The sequence below is a fragment of the Myodes glareolus genome, chromosome 2 (genome assembly GCF_982192425.1).
Source record: "Myodes glareolus chromosome 2, mMyoGla1.1, whole genome shotgun sequence".
Taxonomy (NCBI): Eukaryota; Metazoa; Chordata; class Mammalia; order Rodentia; family Cricetidae; genus Myodes; species Myodes glareolus.
The window spans coordinates 132078372-132097553 of NC_142027.1; the positions used below are offsets into that span (position 1 = coordinate 132078372).

The 19182-nt window shown below is 48.6% G+C and overlaps 1 protein-coding gene across 2 annotated transcripts in view; it reads left to right on the top strand.

The window, feature by feature from the left end:
* Myo1h (myosin IH) overlaps positions 1 to 19182 on the top strand; it is a 63513-nt gene that overhangs the window by 12180 nt on the left and 32151 nt on the right. For both annotated transcript variants that reach the window (XM_087903729.1, XM_087903728.1), the window contains exons 2-6: positions 9042 to 9203; positions 10574 to 10689; positions 12078 to 12276; positions 13024 to 13104; positions 16208 to 16387. In XM_087903729.1, coding sequence (XP_087759855.1) covers positions 9042 to 9203; positions 10574 to 10689; positions 12078 to 12276; positions 13024 to 13104; positions 16208 to 16387 — 738 coding nt within the window. The remainder of the gene's footprint in view (positions 1 to 9041; positions 9204 to 10573; positions 10690 to 12077; positions 12277 to 13023; positions 13105 to 16207; positions 16388 to 19182) is intronic.

A 19182-nucleotide genomic window follows, 5' to 3' on the forward strand; every position in this document is an offset into this window, starting at 1 on the left:
CACAACCATCCATAACTCCAGTCTCACCCTCTTCTGGCTTTTGTGTGCATTGCACACACATGGTGCACATGCACACAAATAGATACACACACATTCATGCACATCAAATAAAAAAAACAAATCTAAGGTAGAGAGCAATAGAAGAAACATCAGCCTCCAGCCTCCATGTGTACATGTACAGGTGATCGCCTGTGCACTAGGCACACATGTTCCAGTTTAGGCAGGGGCTTGGTGGCAAAGCATTTGTCTCACCACAGGAGGCCTGAGTTTGATCCCCAGGATCACAAATGGTGGTGATTCTGTCTTCCATGTGTTGTTGGGTTAGGGGAGGAAAAAGGACCAACTAGTCCACAGGCATCCCAAGGTTCAAATTACCAGACTAAAGACAAAGCTCATATCTGGAAAGGATACCAGCACTTCCTTTCCACACTCTTAGAATATGCTCATTTTTTCTTCTATTTGTTTATCTTCGAGATAGGAGTGCAGCACTAGCCCAGGCTGGCCTTGAACTCATGGCTTCCCTTCCCTCCTCCTTCCACTGCTGAGCTTACCTGCAGATGTCATCAGACACATCCAAGACTGTGGTCTTAAACGGAGCACACATTTCCATGACTGGGTGCTGGAGAGAGGACTCAGTGGCTCAGAGCCCTTGGTGCTCTTGCAAAGGACCTGAGTTCAGTTCCCAGCACCCACATCAGGCGGCTCACCATGGCCTGTCACCCCAACTCCAGGGGATCTGATGCCTTCTTCTAGCCCGCAAAGGCACCTTCACACACATAGCATTCAATCACACAAATGTACACACACAAAAATTAAATTTAAATTTAATTTAAAAAAGCAAACCGTATGTCAGTGTGCTCTAACATTTCTTCAGAGTGAAGCTGAGTGGACTTACCTTCAACTTTTTTTTTCTTCTGGTTTTTCGGGACAGAATTTCTCCGTGATGCTTTGGAATCTAACCTGGAACTAGCTCTTGTAGACCAGGTTGGCCTCAAACTCACAGAGATCTGCCTACCTCTACCTCACGAGTGCTGGGATTAAAGGTGTGCGCCACCACCGCCCAACTAAAATTTGATTTTTAATAAGATGCCTCTGAGGTCAGTTATCAAAATAATAAATGCTGTGTGGTTGAGATTAGCTCTGTCCTCCAACATTCTTTCTTTCTTCTGAGTATTCCCCCATTTCTCTCTTCCCTTCTACCCACCCTCCCATACCTTCCCAACCTCCCATCCGGGTCTCATTATGTAGAGCGCTCAGGCTGGCCTTGAGCTCCTTCTTCCTGCTGTCTGGGTCTTCGGAGGGCTAGTGTTTTAGGTGGGTGCCATCATTTCTAGTATAGACTCTATCTAAAGGACCTCTATTGTTGTTCTAGGGTTTCTGATGTTGAAACCCTAGTCCTGTTGGATCCCCTATCCTTCTACTGAGCTCAGCTTGTCAAGTGAGTGCACTGAGGACTCTGCTGTCATTCCTCAGTGGGATTGGTGTAGCTTCCTCCCTCCCTCTCTCCCTCCCTCCCTCCCTCTCTCCCTCCCTCCCTCCCTCTCTCCCTCCCTCCCTCCCTCCCTTTCTTCCTTCCTTCTTTCTTTCCTTCCTATTTTTTGAGACAGGATTTCTCTATGTAGCCCTGGCTGTCCTGGAACTCACTCTGTAGCCCAGGCGGCCCTCAAACTCAGAGCACCTTCTGCCTCTGCCTCCCGGGTGCTGGGGTTAAAGCCATGCTCTACCTGAGTAGTTTCTTTCGTTACTGTAATCTATGTGTTGCCATCGAGATGGTTCAGCAGGCAGATGATCTGGCATTGAAGCCACCTGACTCTGCACCTTGTCCTCTGGTGCACCATGGCATGTGTGTCTTCCCGTGAATAAATGCAGTAAAAATGCAAACCATCCCAAGAGTCCATCTGCCTCCACCATTGAGTGGTGTGCAGGGCCATGCCTGCCTCCCTGTGCCTCAGTGGTCTCTGAGCTGGTTCATGCACAGATGCATTGCTGATGCTCATCTGGAATCTTCCCTGAAATGGACTGTACACTAATGTGACCTGGTGCCTTTGAATGCGCCATTTTTGGAGACTGGATAGATGGTGAGGAACACAGTGGTACGGCCTTCGCTCCAGCAGCTGGGAGCAGCACAGTGTTGATGGGATGGGTGTTTCTCAATTCTTCCACACCAATATGACACGTGTATTCCAAGTACATGGGTTCTGGGGCCGGACCCTTTCTGCTTTAGTCTCTGCTGACATTGGCCAAATGACAAGTCCTTTTCTCCACATCTGTTTACCTCAGGTACCTGCCCCCCACAGGCATCTGGTGCCGTGTAGCCTGCAGAACTGTTTCTGGTGTGGTATTATCTCTGAGACTGGGAGTGGTCTCTTGGAACTGTCACATGTCACCATGGTATCTCTGCTTGCTTCTACACTAGCCCCAACTGGAGAGGTTGCCTGGTCACAGGCCCTCCTGCATTGTTTCCCTGAGAAGTGGGTAAGATTCCCAACCCCGCACCAGGCTCGACCTTCCAGCAGGTACGGCTTTCTCGGGCTCGTCCATGTCAGTCTGTCCTTGGTCGCAGGGCTGGATGATTGTCCATTGGTGTGCTGTCTACGTGCTGAATTTCCCAACTGGGATGGCAGGAGTCAGTTGTGCGAGGGTCTGATGGCCTAGCAAGGCCTGGGGCCCTATTATACCTGTTTTAAAACAATAGCTTTCCGGAAGCTGAAGCGGTGGCTCCACAGTTAAGAGCACTTATTCTTGTGAAGGACGTTGGTTTGGTTCTCAGCGCCCACGCTGTGGCTCACAGACACCTGTAACTCCTATTCCAGAGGATCCAATGCCCTCTTCTGACCTCAGACAAACATATAGAAAATAAAACAAAATAAATGAATAACATTTTAAATCTACATTTGAAAATAATGGCTTTAAAAATAAGAAAAATAATAGTTTTACCAAAACCTCACTCACTCACGTGTATGCAATTCATGTTTCACTCCCGTACTGAGGCTTTAGTGTCCCCTGGGTCACACGAACCTCACCACGACATGATCAGGTTGTCATCGCTCCTGGGAGCCTGCCCAAGATTGGACCTGTGGGGTCACAGGGTGACCTGGAGCAGCTGGCAGACTGGTGAAGGGGCTTCTGTCCCTGTCTCTGCTCCCTTCTCAGCCCATGCTCTTGGCTGTCTCAGCTGACATTTGTCATTGCTGCCATCTTGACGAGAAGGAGATGGCCTCTCCTGTGTTTTCAGTGTGTGACTTCATCTCTTAGCTTACAGACTCCCTGGTGCTGTCACTGTCCATGCATTTGGGGCGATCGTGTGCACTATTGAACTGGAAGGTTGATCTGGTGCAGGGTAGCTCAGCAGATAAAAACTCGTAACATGCAAGCCTGACACCTGAGTTCAACCCCAGGAACCCAGCGTGGAAGGAGAGACTTCACTCCAGAGGAGCTGTCTACTGACCTCCACGTGCCGTGACATGTCCTTCCCACTTCTGGTGGTGATGGTGGTGGAGATGTAGGCAGACCTGTCCCTAAATGTGCATTTAGTGGACACTCCAGCCATAGAGACCAAGTGTCTCCAGGGAAATTAAAACACAGAACTGTGTTCTCCTGATGAGGTATGTCTGGAGAACTGAGAACTCATTAAAATCCACAGTGTGGGGACTGGAGAGAAGGCTCAGCGTTTAAGAGCACTGCCAGCTCTTGCAGAGACCTGATTTCAATTCCTAGCATCCACATGGCAGCTCACAGCCAACTGTGACTTCAGTTCCAGGGGATTCAATGCCTTCTTCTGATCTCACATGTGGTGCCCAGGCATGCATGCGGACAAATTACTCGTACATATAAAATGGCAATTTTTAAATCTCACAAAATCCAAACTGTTGCTGGCACAGTGGTGCATGGGATCCTACGCCTTCAGGAGGCTGAGGCAAGGGGGCTGCGAGTGTGGGATCAGTTTTAGTTATACTTTGAGACCCTGTCTCAAAAAAAAAAAAAAAGCTTCAGGCTTCAGGAGGTCATAAAAATAGGATGTGAAGATAAAGGAGAGGCATGGGGGAGTTGGAGCAGTTTGACCGTGACACATTGTGTTTGTGTGTGAGGTCAAAGAGTTAACTTCAAATGTTCCTTGAGAAACCCAAATGTTTAGTAACTGCATCGATACCATTTTTACATGTCTATTGTATATTTAGCACAGGGCAAAGCCAATGAAAATTTGAAATGTATTGATTATTTCTCCTCCTCCTCTTCCTTCCTTCTCTTCTTATTTTGTGTATGATGAGCATTTCGCCTTCATGTATGTCTATGCTTCACATGTGTGCCTGGAAGTCAGAAGAGGCATCACATCCCACAGAACTGAGCTTAAGGGTGATTGTGAACCCCAATGTGGGAGCTGGGAACTGAGCCTGGGTCCTCTGCAAGAGCAGAGAGTGATCTTAACCACTGAGCCATCTCTAGCAGCCCCATCTTGGCTCCTTGGCTAGCAGTGAAGCGGCTGAAGGGAAATAAGCCGTGTCCAAGGATTCCAGAACGCACTTAGCAGATTCCCAAGAGTAAAAATGGTGCCACCCTGAGCATCAGTGAGGACAACAGACATTAGTGAAGGACATACAGCAAATGCCCATAAGCCTGTAATAAGCTCATTGCCGTCTCCAGATTGCCATGATGTGGGCTCACTGCGCAGGTGCCTGGCTACCTTCCCTTTACTGCACTGTGTGGGTAAAGATAAGGGACGCCTCTCTTCCTAGGAAGTGTTCAGCTAGGGCTGGAGGGATGGCTCCACTGTTGAGAGCACTTGCTGATCTTCCAGAGGGCATGAGTTCAGTCCCCAGTACCCATCCAGTCTTGTTTGGATCTTGATTTCAGTCTACCAATTATAAGACAGGGAAGGTAGATTTGTTTTTTTTCTGGGTCCGGTTTTTCTGGACTAGTGTAGGGAGACATCTGCTGGTCATTGTTTTACAAGCTTTTTTGCTGTAGAAAAGTTTTAAAAGGGTATGCAAAGCAAACAGGATAGCTACTGCTCCAGCCCATCTAGCCCCTAGATTTTCATACGTACCTCCACCTCTCTCTATCCAGCTCCGTCATTTTTGTGGTTCTGTCTGCTAAGAGTTGATCAAGCACACCCAGGCTGAACGCCACACACGCTAGTGACGTGTCTGGGGCTTGCCGACTCACAGCTCTATTGAGTCAGAAAGTTCCCATCACTGCGCAAATGTCCTTCCCCTGGCGGCCCCCACCAGGCGACAATTGTTCTGAGTGTCCACTGTAGATTAGCTCTGCTTGCCCCAGACAGTCACACAAATGCCATCGTACGGTGTATGCCTTTTGTATCTGGATTCTTTCACAATGTCCGGGAGGGTCTTCCACGCTCTCTCGAACCCTTTACTTTGGCTTTTATTGCTACATTTGGTCTTCAGTGCAGATGGGCCACATCCATTCTCTCATGGGCCACATCCATTCTCCGGGTGATAGGTCTTTGGACTGTGTCCAGTTCCAGGCCATTCTGAATGAAGCCGTGCGTGGGCTGAACTTGGTGTTCCAGTCTTTTGTGGGCCTGGGTTTACATCGCTCTTGTGTAAATACTTAGGGGTGAAGTGCTGATCAAAGGCTCGAGATGTGGCTGACTTCATTAGAAACTGCCAGACTCCCTTCCCGGCCAGCAACCGACATGGAGCTCAGTCACATTTGATGGTGTCGGTCACCTGACTTCTTCTGGTGAAATCTTCATTTTTTTTTTTATTCCATTTCTCTGGTAGTCAATTGTCTTGAGCATGTGTTCAGTGTTCGTTTCTCTATTTTCCTTTGTAATAAGGTCCAGTCAAGTTGTTTGACCAGTTTTTAATATTTTTTCTTATCACTGAATTCTCTCTCTCTCTCTCTCTCTCTCTCTCTCGTGTGTGTGTGTGTGTGTGTGTGTGTGTGAACCAAGGAACAGCTTGTAGGGTTTACTTCTACCACGTGGGGCCCAGGGATCAAACTCAGATCATCAGGGTTGGCGACAGGTTCGAACTGAGAAGGTCTTTGCTCAGTGTGCATGTCCCTTTAAATAATGCATCTGATTTAATTATATGCATGTCCAAATGTGCATATGAAGTCAATAGGGGATTCTCCTGACGTTCACTCAGAGGACAGTTTGCCCCACTGCACGCGCACCCAAGCCACTTCAGGAGCAATTGGTGTCTCCTGCTCTCACCTCAGATGTAACTACAGTGAGATGAACGGAGTCTGCCACCGAATGGCTGTTAGGAGAGATGCATCCCATTGTTCAGAGCGTGTGCCCGCAGTCCGATGCTTGGGGTGCAGGTCGGAGTTCCGAGTTTGCTAAGAGGCAGTTGGTGCATTGTTCAGAGATAGGTGTGTGTGTGTGTGTGTGTGTGTGTGTGTGTGTGCCCAGCGTGTGCAGATTAGGGCCCCAGGCTGTCAAATGCATCATTAGGAAGGCACTATGTTTGTAGCCCAAATCAAGCAGAGTTCTGGGTTGCCACTCTGTTCCCTGTGCTTGCTGCCTCACCTTGAGGCAGGGTTTCTTGATGATCCAGAAGCCAGCCATTTCAGCTGTGCTCACTCGCTAGTGTGCTCCCGGCACCTGCCTGTCTCTGCCCCTGCATGCCGGGGTTATGGGCACAGGCAGCTGTGCCTGAATGTTTAGCTGGGTGGCCTCGTGGCCGCGCAGGCTCTGAAGTGAAGAAGCTGGTTCCCCGGGTGCAGAGGCTTTGCAGCTGTAGCTTTACTTTTCCTTCCTTCTGAGAAGCCTCGTCGCTGGAGTCTAACCTCCATCTTTTTCTCCAACATTATCTCTCTGCATCTCATCTGAGAACACTCTCTGATGTTCTCTGGTTGGAAAATACTCTTATTTGTTTTTAACAGTTTTATTAATAAATTTTACACTCATATGTAGATCTAAGAGCACCTCAATTTACAAACTGCATGTTTGGCAGCACACTACATCTCTGTGTGTACACATAGAAGGACCGCATGTTTGACAGCACACTACATCTCTGTGTGTACACATAGTAGGACCGCATGTTTGGCAGCACACTACATCTCTGTGCATGCACATAGTAGGACCACATGTCTGGCAGCACACTACATCTCTGTGTGCACACATAGAAGGACCACATGTTTGCCAGCACATTATATCTCTGTGTATGCACATAGTAGGACCGCATGTTTGGCAGCACACTACATCTCTGTATACACATAGTAGGACCACATGTTTGGCGGCACACTACAACTCTTTGTGCATACATGGTAGGACTGCATGTTTGGCAGCACGCTACATCTCTGTGCGTGCACATAGTAGGACCACATGTTTGCCAGCACACTATAGCTCTGTGTGTGCACATAGTAGGACCACATGTTTGACAGCACACTACATCTCTGTGTGTACACATGGTAGAAGGGGAGGGCTGAACTGTAGAGCTGGACTTAGCTGGACTTGTGGGAAGCTAATGATTACTGCTCTGTCTCTTGAAATGGTTTACCACTTCTCCCCGGAAGTGGTTTTGGTACAAAAACCAAACAGAACAAAACAAAACAAAACAAAACAAAAACAAAAACAAAAACAAAAACAAAAAACCCAACAACAACAACAACAAAAACCCACCAACCTTTTTAAAAATTAATTTAAATTGTGCGTCTGTGCCCCTGTGTGTGAGGTGCCTGTGGAGGTCAGAAGAGGTGGCAGTGAGCCGCATGCCATGGGTGCTGGGAACTGGATTTAGTCATTCCGCAAGAGCAGTGGGCACTCCTAACTGTTCAGCTGTCTCCAGCCTTTGAACAGTGCCAGCCACTTCAGGGTCACCATGTGAGTCCCCTACCTTTGTTTCTCTCTCTCTCTCTCTCTCTCTCTCTCTCTCTCTCTCTCTCTCTATATATATATATATATATATATATATATATATATCCATCTCTCTTCTGGGAATTCCAAAGTGAATTCAGACAGTTAATTCTCGTCGAGAACAGAGACAGGAAGCAAGGCCTGGGTCGGGCTGTGTCATTTCAACTTTTATTTTGTGTATGTGTGTATGTGCATGTGTGAGTGTGGGGGGATGGGTATGCACATGTGTGTGCATGCAAGTGAAAGCCAGGGAACAACCTGTGTTCTGCGGGAGTCACTCTGGGCTGTCTGTTTATCAGGATAAACGCTTCTGACAGTTGTCCATTCAAAGAGTTGCTATCTCTTTGAAACAGAATTTCTCACGGCCTGAAACACAAGGGTCAGGCTGTCTGGCTATCTGGCCAGCAAGCCCCAGGGATCTTCCTACCACTGTGTCCCACGTGTGGGACTTGATGTACGTGCCGTCATGCCGGCTTTTCCATGTGAGTTCTGGGCCTCACGCAGGTCTTCAGGATTGCACTGAGACATCTCAGCTCACAGGCTGCTTTCAAGCCTGGCTCTGCCTTTTAGCAGACCTTGGCTGTGATTTGTCACATCCCCCAGTTTCCTCACCGACCTCAGCAGAATAACAAACTCAGAATTAATATGAGATGAGACACTGCAAGCCAAGCCTTTAGAATGGTATTGTACACAATAGGTGCTGGGTTTCTGCCAGATGCCACTGCTGTTTTACACACACACACACACACACACACACACACACACACACACACACTGCGGGCTTCTTAATGGTGGATATGTTCTGAGAATTAGTCAATTTTAGTCAGAATTAGTCAGTTTTGTTACTATAAAAGCTTTATAGACTGATCCGGGGTAACTCACGGCAGGCCTGGTCTACACGGGATAGCCTGTGAGCCCCACATGCACGCACATATGTGCACACACATTAGCTCCACATCCACATAGGGTGTTGCCTTACTGATGCTGTGGTCAGTTTCGACACAACGGCGAGTATTTGTGAATCCAAGAATCCCTAAGCATGGAAAAGCATGCTAAAGACACGGTGGAAATATGTGCTTGGAATATGTTAGCGTTAACCATCCCCTCAGCCCATTACTGTTCCAGGGTTTGGCATCTGTCTCATTGCAGGCACTGAACTCACAGTAGACATTTCTAGATAAGTGAACTGCAGAGGAATGTTCTGTTCCCACAGAAAGAAGAAGCGAGGAAGCGACACATCCGTCTGCACATGGAAGGGACGCTCACCGCCCGGGACAAGGTCGGAGTGCAGGACTTTGTGCTACTGGACGCCTACACCAGTGAATCCGCCTTCCTGGAGAATCTCCGCAAGCGGTTCAGAGAGAACCTTATCTATGTACCGTAACCATTCCCACCCCCAGCTGCCTTTACAGTCTGTCCCCTCCCTGTGCACAGCCTGGATGACCTTGAATGACCTCACCACATAGGGCACGTAGAGGGTGCTCTCCACCCAGCTGGGTAGAGATAAGAGTAACTTAAACCACCCTACGTCACAAAGAGATACTCCATCAATTTACCTAAGTTGAGAATCCAGAAACAGTCTAGGGTTTCAGGCAGCCACTGCTCTGCCTTTCTTCCCGATGCAATTTCTCTTGGCTTAACAAAAGGATGACAGCATGTGCATCTGGGCATTAGCTTCACAGACATCTCCCTGAGCACTGGTTGGACATGCTGGGCGAGCTTGCTTCCCTGGGCTGCAAAGCCCCGCGTTAGCCTCCTATTGCCAGCACTTCTCCAGACTTTAGCTGTTGACTCTGCACAGACTCACACTGTGTTCATGTTTGCGCTCTAACCCCTGACCAAAGACCCCTTGGAAGGCAATCACAAACAAACGAGGCACTTAATGTCTTAATGCAGAAACAAAAATATTTGGGTCCCCTTGAAAATAAGTGGGGTGCTTTCAGATTCTAAATTTGCTGTCTCCCACCACAGAGAGGCAGATGTCTACATCAAACACTCAAAATCATTGCTGACAAGGTTTTTAATCACTAGGACAAAAATCAGCTGTGGATCCAGGAGAGAGAAGAGCATTCTGATAAAAATTCTCCGCTACTTTAATAATGTAACCAGAGCCTTGAGGGTGGGAAGTTGTGCCTGAGGTTCGCCCATTGGAACAGACAGGTTTTGGTCTTAGGGTCAGTCCTGATGTCATTTACACTTTTCTTCTACAGAAGGTTTGTTTCCATTTTACAGTTAAGGGTGATGATTCTGAAAGTCTGGATAAAACATAATTTAAGAAATATTTTTTTCTAATAACTTTGGTTTCAACACGCTGAATTATAATATATAATACAGTACATATATATAGTATATACACAACCATATAGCATATATACACACAAATATATATGGTATATACACACACTTTATAGTATGTATACACATGCACACTCACTATAAGACAAATATTTTTGTTTCTGTTGAGATCCTGTCCCCTCCTCCACAGAACCTTCTGGAAGCCCTCTAGCTAATTCGCCTTCCCACGCGTTGCCTTCTGCATACCTCTGAATGCCTCTTTGATGCAGCCCTGAGCCTGGGCTGCTTGTCTGCTCTCGCCCTTGTCTGCTTTGCACACAGCCCTGTGTCAGCAGACCACAGACCTGTTTATTACATCACCACTGACGTGGTGTCAGTGCCTGCAGGGTGGAGTGTGCAACACTGTTTGTATGCAGAACTCCTCACGTGTGGTGTGGTCCTTTCCTTCAGACATACATCGGGACCCTGCTTGTGTCCGTGAATCCGTACCAGGAGCTGGGGATCTACACTGCGAGCCAGATGGAGCTCTATCAAGGGGTTAACTTCTTTGAACTACCACCACACGTGTAAGCAGCTGCTCCAGGGTCGTGCCTAAACCTAGATGCCTTCCCCCCCCCCATTGTATATTTTTCCCTCTCTCTTCCTTCTTCATATCTGTCTGTCCATCTGTCTGTCCATCAGTCCACCCTCTGTCTCCGTGAAGGATATTTCTTAGGTCCTGCAGTTTTGCACGCAGAAGCAGTAGAAAATGTTAGGAGGAGGGGTCTTTGTGGAGACTCAGAAATGTGAGTGGCTAGAGTCTTCTCTGGGATGTGGCCGCTGTGGTGCCACCTTCTGGTACCTGAGAGTCACTGCAGTTAAGGGCCCCTTTGATCTGGTCCTGGGCAATTTCTTGCCTGGTCTGCACTCAGCCTCCTGTCCCTCTCCTGCTAACTTCTAGGCTAGTTCTCCCCTTAGGTGTCTTGGAGGCAAAGCCTCCTCTTAAAACATCTACAGATTTTCCCTCAGCACCACCAGTGGTTCCACCGCTGAGCCCTGAGCTCGCCAGCTCTCAGGAGAGCTTAAGTTTCGCCTCTGATCCCAGGAATAAAATGCCTGTGGTAGTCTCACCTCACAGGCTGACAGTATCAGAGTTTTAATCCTTGGTTTCCCCTGCACTCCAGGTGTTGAGGAAAGAGAAAACAGCATTTTGTTGTATTTATAGAGCTATTTAATACTTAGACAAGATGTTTCTACCTATGGTTAGTAGAATGTCTCACAGGGGTGTGATTTAGCATCAGGTTTACTCTCAGAAGAAATGTAAATGGATAAAAAAGGGAACTCGGTGGCGCTCCATGTGCACTTGATGGTAGACAGTGTGTTTGATTCACAATCTCTAGAATCAGATCGATTAGGCCGACTCAGTCCCTTACTGTTGCTGGGATGAGCTATCACGGCGAAGGCAACTCGGGGAACAAAGGGTTGAGTCCGCCTCACGGGTGAAGGCTAAGGAGGCAGGAGTGGGAGTCAGCTGGTCACAGCACATCCGCAATCACAATGGGGAAGCAGAGATACTGTATCCTCATTACTGCTCAGTCTTCCGTCCCTAGTTACACAGCCCAAGATCCCGGGCACGGCATCTGTGGTAGGCAGATCATCTCCCTGTCTCCCACAGACCGGCCCACATCCCAGGTGAGCCTAGATTCTGCCATGTTTGCAGTTACCACCAACTATCACATGGGTAGATTCCGATAAGGTGCCCCTTGCCTTTAACTGTGTCACTGAAGTCTGTCATCAGTGTCCTTTGTGGCAGGCCACTGAGATGACCCCAGCAGAGGGGTTTTTCTGAGGTGGTACAGTCTCTCTCTCTGTGGCTTCCCAGAGACAGGGTAGCTGGTCTTTCTGCCCAGTCGTTCAGAGCCAGGGCAAGTGGGCGGCATTAAGCAGCAGCGTGCTCCCGTCCACCCTTCCCTAGCTATGCCATCGCAGACAATGCCTACCGCATGATGTGCTCCGAGCTAAACAACCACTTCATTCTCATCTCTGGAGAGAGTGGGGCTGGAAAGACAGAGGCCTCCAAGAAGATCCTCCAGTACTTCGCAGTGACCTGCCCGATGACGCAGTCACTCCAAATAGCCCGAGACAGACTGCTGCTGTCCATCCCAATTCTGGAGGTGAGTGGCCTTGAGGACCCCCTGTGGGAACTTCCAGGAGGCCCACAAAGGAAAGGAGCCCTCTGCCTGGGTGCAGCAGTAAAAATAGGCATGTGACTACTGAGAAAGAAGGGTTTGACAGGTGCTGTCATAGGGAAGGACATGACCCTGAAGTGAGGCGGGCAGGTTCGGATGTAATTCCTAGCAGCCTCAGCAAAGCCCTGGCCCAGAGCCGTCTTCTCAGCTGAGGGAGGTGTCTGCTCAGGATGCTGGAGTCTCCAGAGGCCTTGGGCGGGGGCACACGGGATCAGTATCTGCCGCTAACTGGAATCATCTGGATTGTTACTGCTACCATGACAATGCACCAACCTGCTGGCTGGTGCAGAACAAGTCACTGTGCCCTGTGTGCCTGCCCTATCTGTAGGAGATGCTCAGCTCCAGCGGTTTGCAGCTGACCCTTGGGTGTGAGGCGCGTGTAGCGACAGCTGCCAGTTGCGCACACTGAAGCCCCACACACTGACCTGGGTGATTTCTAATAGCTCTCCTCTGAGATTGTAGGGGGACCCCCTCCTCGCTTTCCCTGTGTCAAAATACAGCGTTAGACTTGGCTCCTCTGTGGCTAGTGACCATTTTTAGAAGATAAAGTGTGGTTTTCCTCTTTAGCCCCTCCCACCGCTCTCCATTTTCATAACGAGCATGTTGTTTGGGGGCGGGGACTTGCCAAGCATAGTGAGCCGAAGTGACACTGTGTGACATTTGTATTCAAAGGCTTTCGGAAATGCCAAAACACTCCGGAACGACAACTCCAGCAGATTTGGAAAATACATGGACATACAGTTTGACTTTCAGGTATGCCGCAGTTCCCGTGCAGGCTCTTGGGGACCCAGGTAACTTTCGGGAAAGAGGAATCATTGACCCAAGCAGTGGGAAAATCCAGGATCAGGATGATTTTTAAAAGTCTGCGTGTTGGTGTGTGTATAGGCATGCATGTTGCAGGCGCTTTCCTGAGCACATGGCACCCACCCGGAGGTCAGAGGTCAGAGGTCAGAGGTCGGAGGTCTCCTGTTCCACCGCTCAGCAGGTCAGGCTGGTTAGCCTGTGAGCTTCCTGGGGATCTCTGCTTCCCTTCTCACCATGAGAGCGCTGGGACTGTGGACACGGGCCGAGGATCCCAGGCCCCACCTCATCCTCCACCCCACCCCCTATGTCTTCATGGCCAGTGCTAGGTGTGGGCAGACACAGAGATGTCTAGGAAGCCACACACACACAGCTGCCGGAGCTCATAGGTGAACCTATTAGAAGATGATAAATCTATCAGCATCAATTACAGGCTCCTGTGTGGTGAGGCTGTTGTCACATAATCCAGAGTACAGCCAACTGCTGTGGCACATAATCCCAGCACACAGGATTATGAGGCAGGAGGATAGCCATGGATTTGAGACCAGCCTGGGCTACACTGTGAGATGGACAGTGTTCCACTTGTAGAGGTGTCCCACAGATGCATAAACATGTCCACAATAGCCAGCCTTCTCACAGTATCAGACTAGGTGCAGCAGCCAGCACGGACAGGGCTCCTTGTGCACCCAAGGAAGAATGGCTACGGCGGGTGTGTTTACACAGTGAGGTGACACAGATATACCACAGCTTGACATCACACAGGGGGCCCTGGGGTGGACAGGTCGCCATTTTCACAGAGCTTGAAAACAAATGCAGAGAAAACAACCCACTGTGCAGGTGCGCGACCTGCGTGAGCAGACGCACAACAACGCACTGTGCAGGTGCACTGCGACCTGCGTGAGCGGACGCACAACCTTCTCAGACAGGGCAGGGTAGGGAATACCTTCCACTCTGTGAGCCGGACAGCCTGGATTCAAACACCACCTGTTGTAGCATGAAGGCAGTCATGAGCAGCATGTGAATGAATGAAGGAAGGAATGAATGAGGCGGTGCTACATATGGAATTTAACGCATCTGTTGCATGTTAGTACGTACTGGCCTTACAGACACATATATATTCCAAGTGGCAAAGTGGCAGGCTGGGGTGCGGCGGGTATCTGGGGTTGTGGAGCAGCAGCTAACTCTGGCTGGCTCAGGGCCTCCCAGAAGCTGATCTATGAGCTGCTGGTGGCCTCTACATAGACCCTGAAAGACATTTCCTGACTCTGCATGGACTCAGGCTTCTTTTGTAAGTTTAACACATACACTGGAAATGTCAGCTCAGTGCATTTTGCGTATATGTCTGTCCATGGGGCCAGGGGTTACCACTCAGAGCAACATGTAGAAATTTCCAGCAGCCAGAAGTAGCCCCAACAAGGGCTACCATTCCAAGGGCTGCCATAGTGCTAATCCCTCAATCACAGTTGTATGTAGCTGATTCTCACGACAGGATCACGTAGGTCAAATATTTGATTTCTCAAATGCATCATGTTGACTGAGGAAAGCCAGGCATAAAACATATAATGCTCAGTAGAATGCCCTACACTATAGCCCAGGTAGGCCTAGAACTTACTACAAAGCCCAGGCTGTGCTCCATGGCTGTGCCCCTGCCTCAGTCCCCTGGGGGCTGACGTTATGTGCCACAGCACTTGGCTGTACTCTGGATCACATGGCAACAGCCTCACCGCACAGGATCCTCTCATTGGTGCACCCCGTCTTTTTCTAATGGGTTCACCCGTGAACACATATGTGGGTTCCTAGACACCCATGTCCCCACCCGCACCCAGCACTGTCAGATGTGATTCTTGTCCATCAAGAACTAGAACTATGGTAACTAACTCGAAATTAGTATGGGAGTGAGGTGGGGCCAGGGGGTTGGCTCAAAGGATAAAGTCAGCAAGCCTGACAGCCTGAGCTCAGTCCCAGGGCCCTAGTGATAAGAGGGAAGAACCAACCCCTGAAAGTGAGGGGTCCTCTGACCTCCGCACCAAACTGAGGTGCACGTGTCCTCACCCCCCCACAAATATATATAAGTGATAACATATGGAATTTTAAAAATCTGTTTATGTATATAAGCATGTGCTATGTGTGTGTGGGTACCCAGAAGCTGGAGTTACAGGAGGTTGTGAGCTGTTTGACAGAGTGCTGGGATTTGAACTCCTTTCTGGAAGAGCAGGACATGTGCTGTCTCTCCAGCCATGCTAAAAAAAAAAAAAAAAATCCTTTTCAAAATCACCACCAGAGTCAGTAGAGATGAGGTCATCTTTCCAATGAATGAGGAACTGGAGAGATGGCTCAGAGGTTGAGAGCACTGGCTGCTCTTCCAGAGGTCCTGAGTTCAATTCTCCGCAACCACATGATGGCTCACAAGCATACATAAATAAAAACAAGCTCATTAAATCCAATGACACTAAGTGTTAATAGTGATTTTAGAAGACCTTTATCTCACACCATACACAAAAATTAAATTATGTGAGTTAGCAAGATGGTTTGGTGTGTGCAAACTTTTGCTCCACAAGGGTGATGGCCACGGTTCGGTCCCCAGAACACACATGGTGGAAGGAAGGAACAGGGAAATCCTGAAAGTTGTTCCCTGATGTCCACATATATGCTATGGTACATGTGCATGCCTGCTTGCACACACCTAAACATACTAATACATACACATTTTAAGTTATTTTAAAATTAGCATGAGAGACTATAGTCCAAAGCATTAAATGGTTAAAACAAGCTGAGAAAGTACCTTCCTGACCTTGGAGTGGGCAAAAAAACAGAGCCTAGAAACATCAATCATTGACCCTGAGAGACTGTTCAGTTCATTCAAATCTTAAAGCACTTGGTAGATGAGGCAGGAAGAGCATGAGCTTAGGGCTAGCCTGGACTACACAGTAAAGCTGAAGTCAATCTGCTACCGAGACTCCTCCCCAAACCACCCTAAGCTAGACCACTGCTGTTGGTCAGGTCCACAGCAGGAGGGACCTGTCAGAGCCATCCCCCTGCATTTTTTGTTTCGCAGGGCATCCCCGTAGGTGGGCATATCATCAGCTACTTGATTGAAAAATCCCGCGTTGTCTACCAAAACCACGGGGAGCGGAATTTCCATATCTTCTACCAGCTGCTAGCAGGTGGTGAAGTGGAGCGCCTCACCTCCCTGGGGCTTGAGCAAGACCCCCACCTCTACAAGTACCTCTCACAGGTTGGAAGGAGCAGTGACTCACTTTGGTGGCCCTTGGGAGGAGGGAGCTGGGTGTTTGCTGTTCTGGTTGTACCCTCCTGCATGATACAAGCAAGCTAACACATCTTCTCTGGTGGCCGACAGCCTTCTCACCTTAGTAAAGCAACCCGATGTCTAATTCCTGGTCAAAATTAGATTCAGTTGAACAATCTCAGAAACGGAGCAACACCAGGACACTGGCCTCAAATGTGCAAGGCCCTGGGTTTGAAACCCAGCACCAATTAAAATGAACAAGCAGACGTTAGAGCCAACTCTCAGATATGTAGATGTGGTCCTTCCAGAGTGGGATGGGGCTGCCAGAGCTGATATGGGGATGCAGCTCAGTGGTCCAGCACTGACTCAGGATGCACAGAGTCCTGGTTTTCAGTGTCACACACACTCCCCTCAGGTTTGTCACACAGTCAAGGTAGAGTTGCTGGTGCTGGTCTGACAGGCATTGCTGTCCCTCTCTGCCTCCATCCACCAATCTGGAAAGAACTCCCAGTTTCCCAGCTTCCCTTTTGAGAGCTCCACTGTGAGGTGAAAAGAGCTCTGCCGTCCCTGTGAGTGGGCCTGGGAGTTAGCGCTGTCAGAGGGACATTCAGAGGTTAACTCCAAAGCATTAGTTTCTCTGCAGCCTGTGCCAGGGTTCTAAGGTACCCAGGCAGTGTGAAGCATGTGATCCCATTAGCACCTTTCTTGACTCAGAGCTTCCTCCTCTCCCCGCCCCCCACCCCCACACCTTTCCTTCTCACTGGGCCAGGCAGCATGCAGGTCACTTCTCCAAACATCTGGTGTTCCCTTTGAGAATCACATCTCTCTCGGAGACACAGACACAGAGACACAGACACAGACACACTGACAAACACAGAGACACAGACACAGACACAGAAGAGACACACAGACAGACAGACACATAGACAGAGACAGAGACAGAGACACAGACACAGACACAAACACAGACACAGACACAGACAAACACACACACATCTTTATTTTTATAGATTTTCCCCCTGATCCAACTGCTTTAACCAGACCCATATGCCCTACTGGCTTTGCCAATGCATGTTTGGTTTGTTTTGTTTTTAGTCCATTTCCTGATGCCCCACAGTGTCGGGGAAATGTCCAGCAGTTTGCACTGCTCTAAACCAACTGTGTGTCTCAGAGAGACAGATGTGCACACGCTTTGCCTGCAGAGGGCAGGAAAAGATGTGGGAAGGGAGAGCTGCTCAGATTCCATGAGATCCATTCTAGGACACCGCCCCCCCCTTCATAGATGCTCAGCTCAAGTCTCATGTAAAATACCAAAGGGTTTGCATATGACCTACACATCATCCTGTATATGCTAAGTTGTCTTCAGGTCCTTTACATGACCAAATGCAATACAAATGCTGCTCTAGGAAGTTACGGGGGGCTGCGGAGATGGCTCAGTCAGTAAAGCGCTTGCCCCCCAAGCATGAGGACCTGAGTCTGAATCCCTGTCATCCACATCAAAAGTGAGGAGACAGAGACAAGAAAGAGGGCCCTTGAGGCTCAATTCCAGCCAGTCTAACTGAAGGGGACTCCCACACAGTCGGGGTTTCTTCCCAGACCCCAGATTAGGCACAGACCACCCCCAAACACCTGTTTTCACAGAGAGACCCTTTGTTAGCGGGAAAGAAAAGCTGAAGTGGCTGCTTTCTGACTCGGTCCTTGCAAGTGTCATTTTAAAGAAGAGAAAGAGGAACTGTCTGGGTTAGGATGGGCTAGGATGAGGTGGTAGAGGAGACAGAGTGCAAGAGAGAAGGGGGAAGGAACAAGGGAAAGAAAGTAGGGATATTTGTCCCAGAGGGGTTGGGGGACAAAGTACTGCCTCTGGATAGAGAGAAGATAGATGTGACCCATAGGAAAATGGCAGTTTATAAAGGTAAAGGGGAAACAACATAGGATGAAGTGTTTCATTTTAATTGGGCATATTAATTACATGAGCCAAAGTAGCTTTTTTTTTTTTTTTTTTTTTTTTATTTTTCGAGACAGGATTTCTCTGTAGCTTTGGAACCTGCCCTGGAACTTGCTCTGTAAACCAGGCTGGCCTCTGAGATCCACAGAGATCCACCTGCCTCTGCCTCCCGAGTGCTGGAATTAAAGTTGTGCGCCACCACTGCCGGTTCAAAGGGGGTTTCTGATTGCTGGATTTTAGTACTTTGATAGCTGGACCTTGGTGTTGGACCTCAGAAGGAGGAAGTGGACAAATAAGGGAACAGACCTTGGTGGCTAGCTTTAGAAATGTAATCTAACAGTTTTTATCAAGGCAGAGGGACTGGAGAGAAGGCCAAGGCCTGCTAGAGCCACACGTTCTAGGGGGCGAGTGTCCCCTCACCAACCAAATCAGTGAGAGACCCCAACTCAAAAAATAAGGTGGAGGGTGATCGACCTCCGACCTCTATGCACAGACACATGGGCGCAGGAATTAAACACTGTTATACTGTACTGTTTAGGGAATAATAACAGGAGAAGTCTACACATACTCAGTGCAATGTAACTTACCTGAGTATTTTTGGTTGAATGTGAGAACCCAGAATTCACAGACATGGAACTTGATTTTCTAAAACTGGGGATTTTATTCTGGCTGATTCTCAGTGAACACTGTCTACAATTCAGACACATTTTAATATGATCGATCTTCAGGTAGCCAACAAACTGGGAACGCCTTGTATTCCAAATGCAAAATAACTTTTAAAATGTCTAAGCTGTTTCCTCCTTAAGTTGCGACGTTGTAGGTACAGCAACATGGCTTA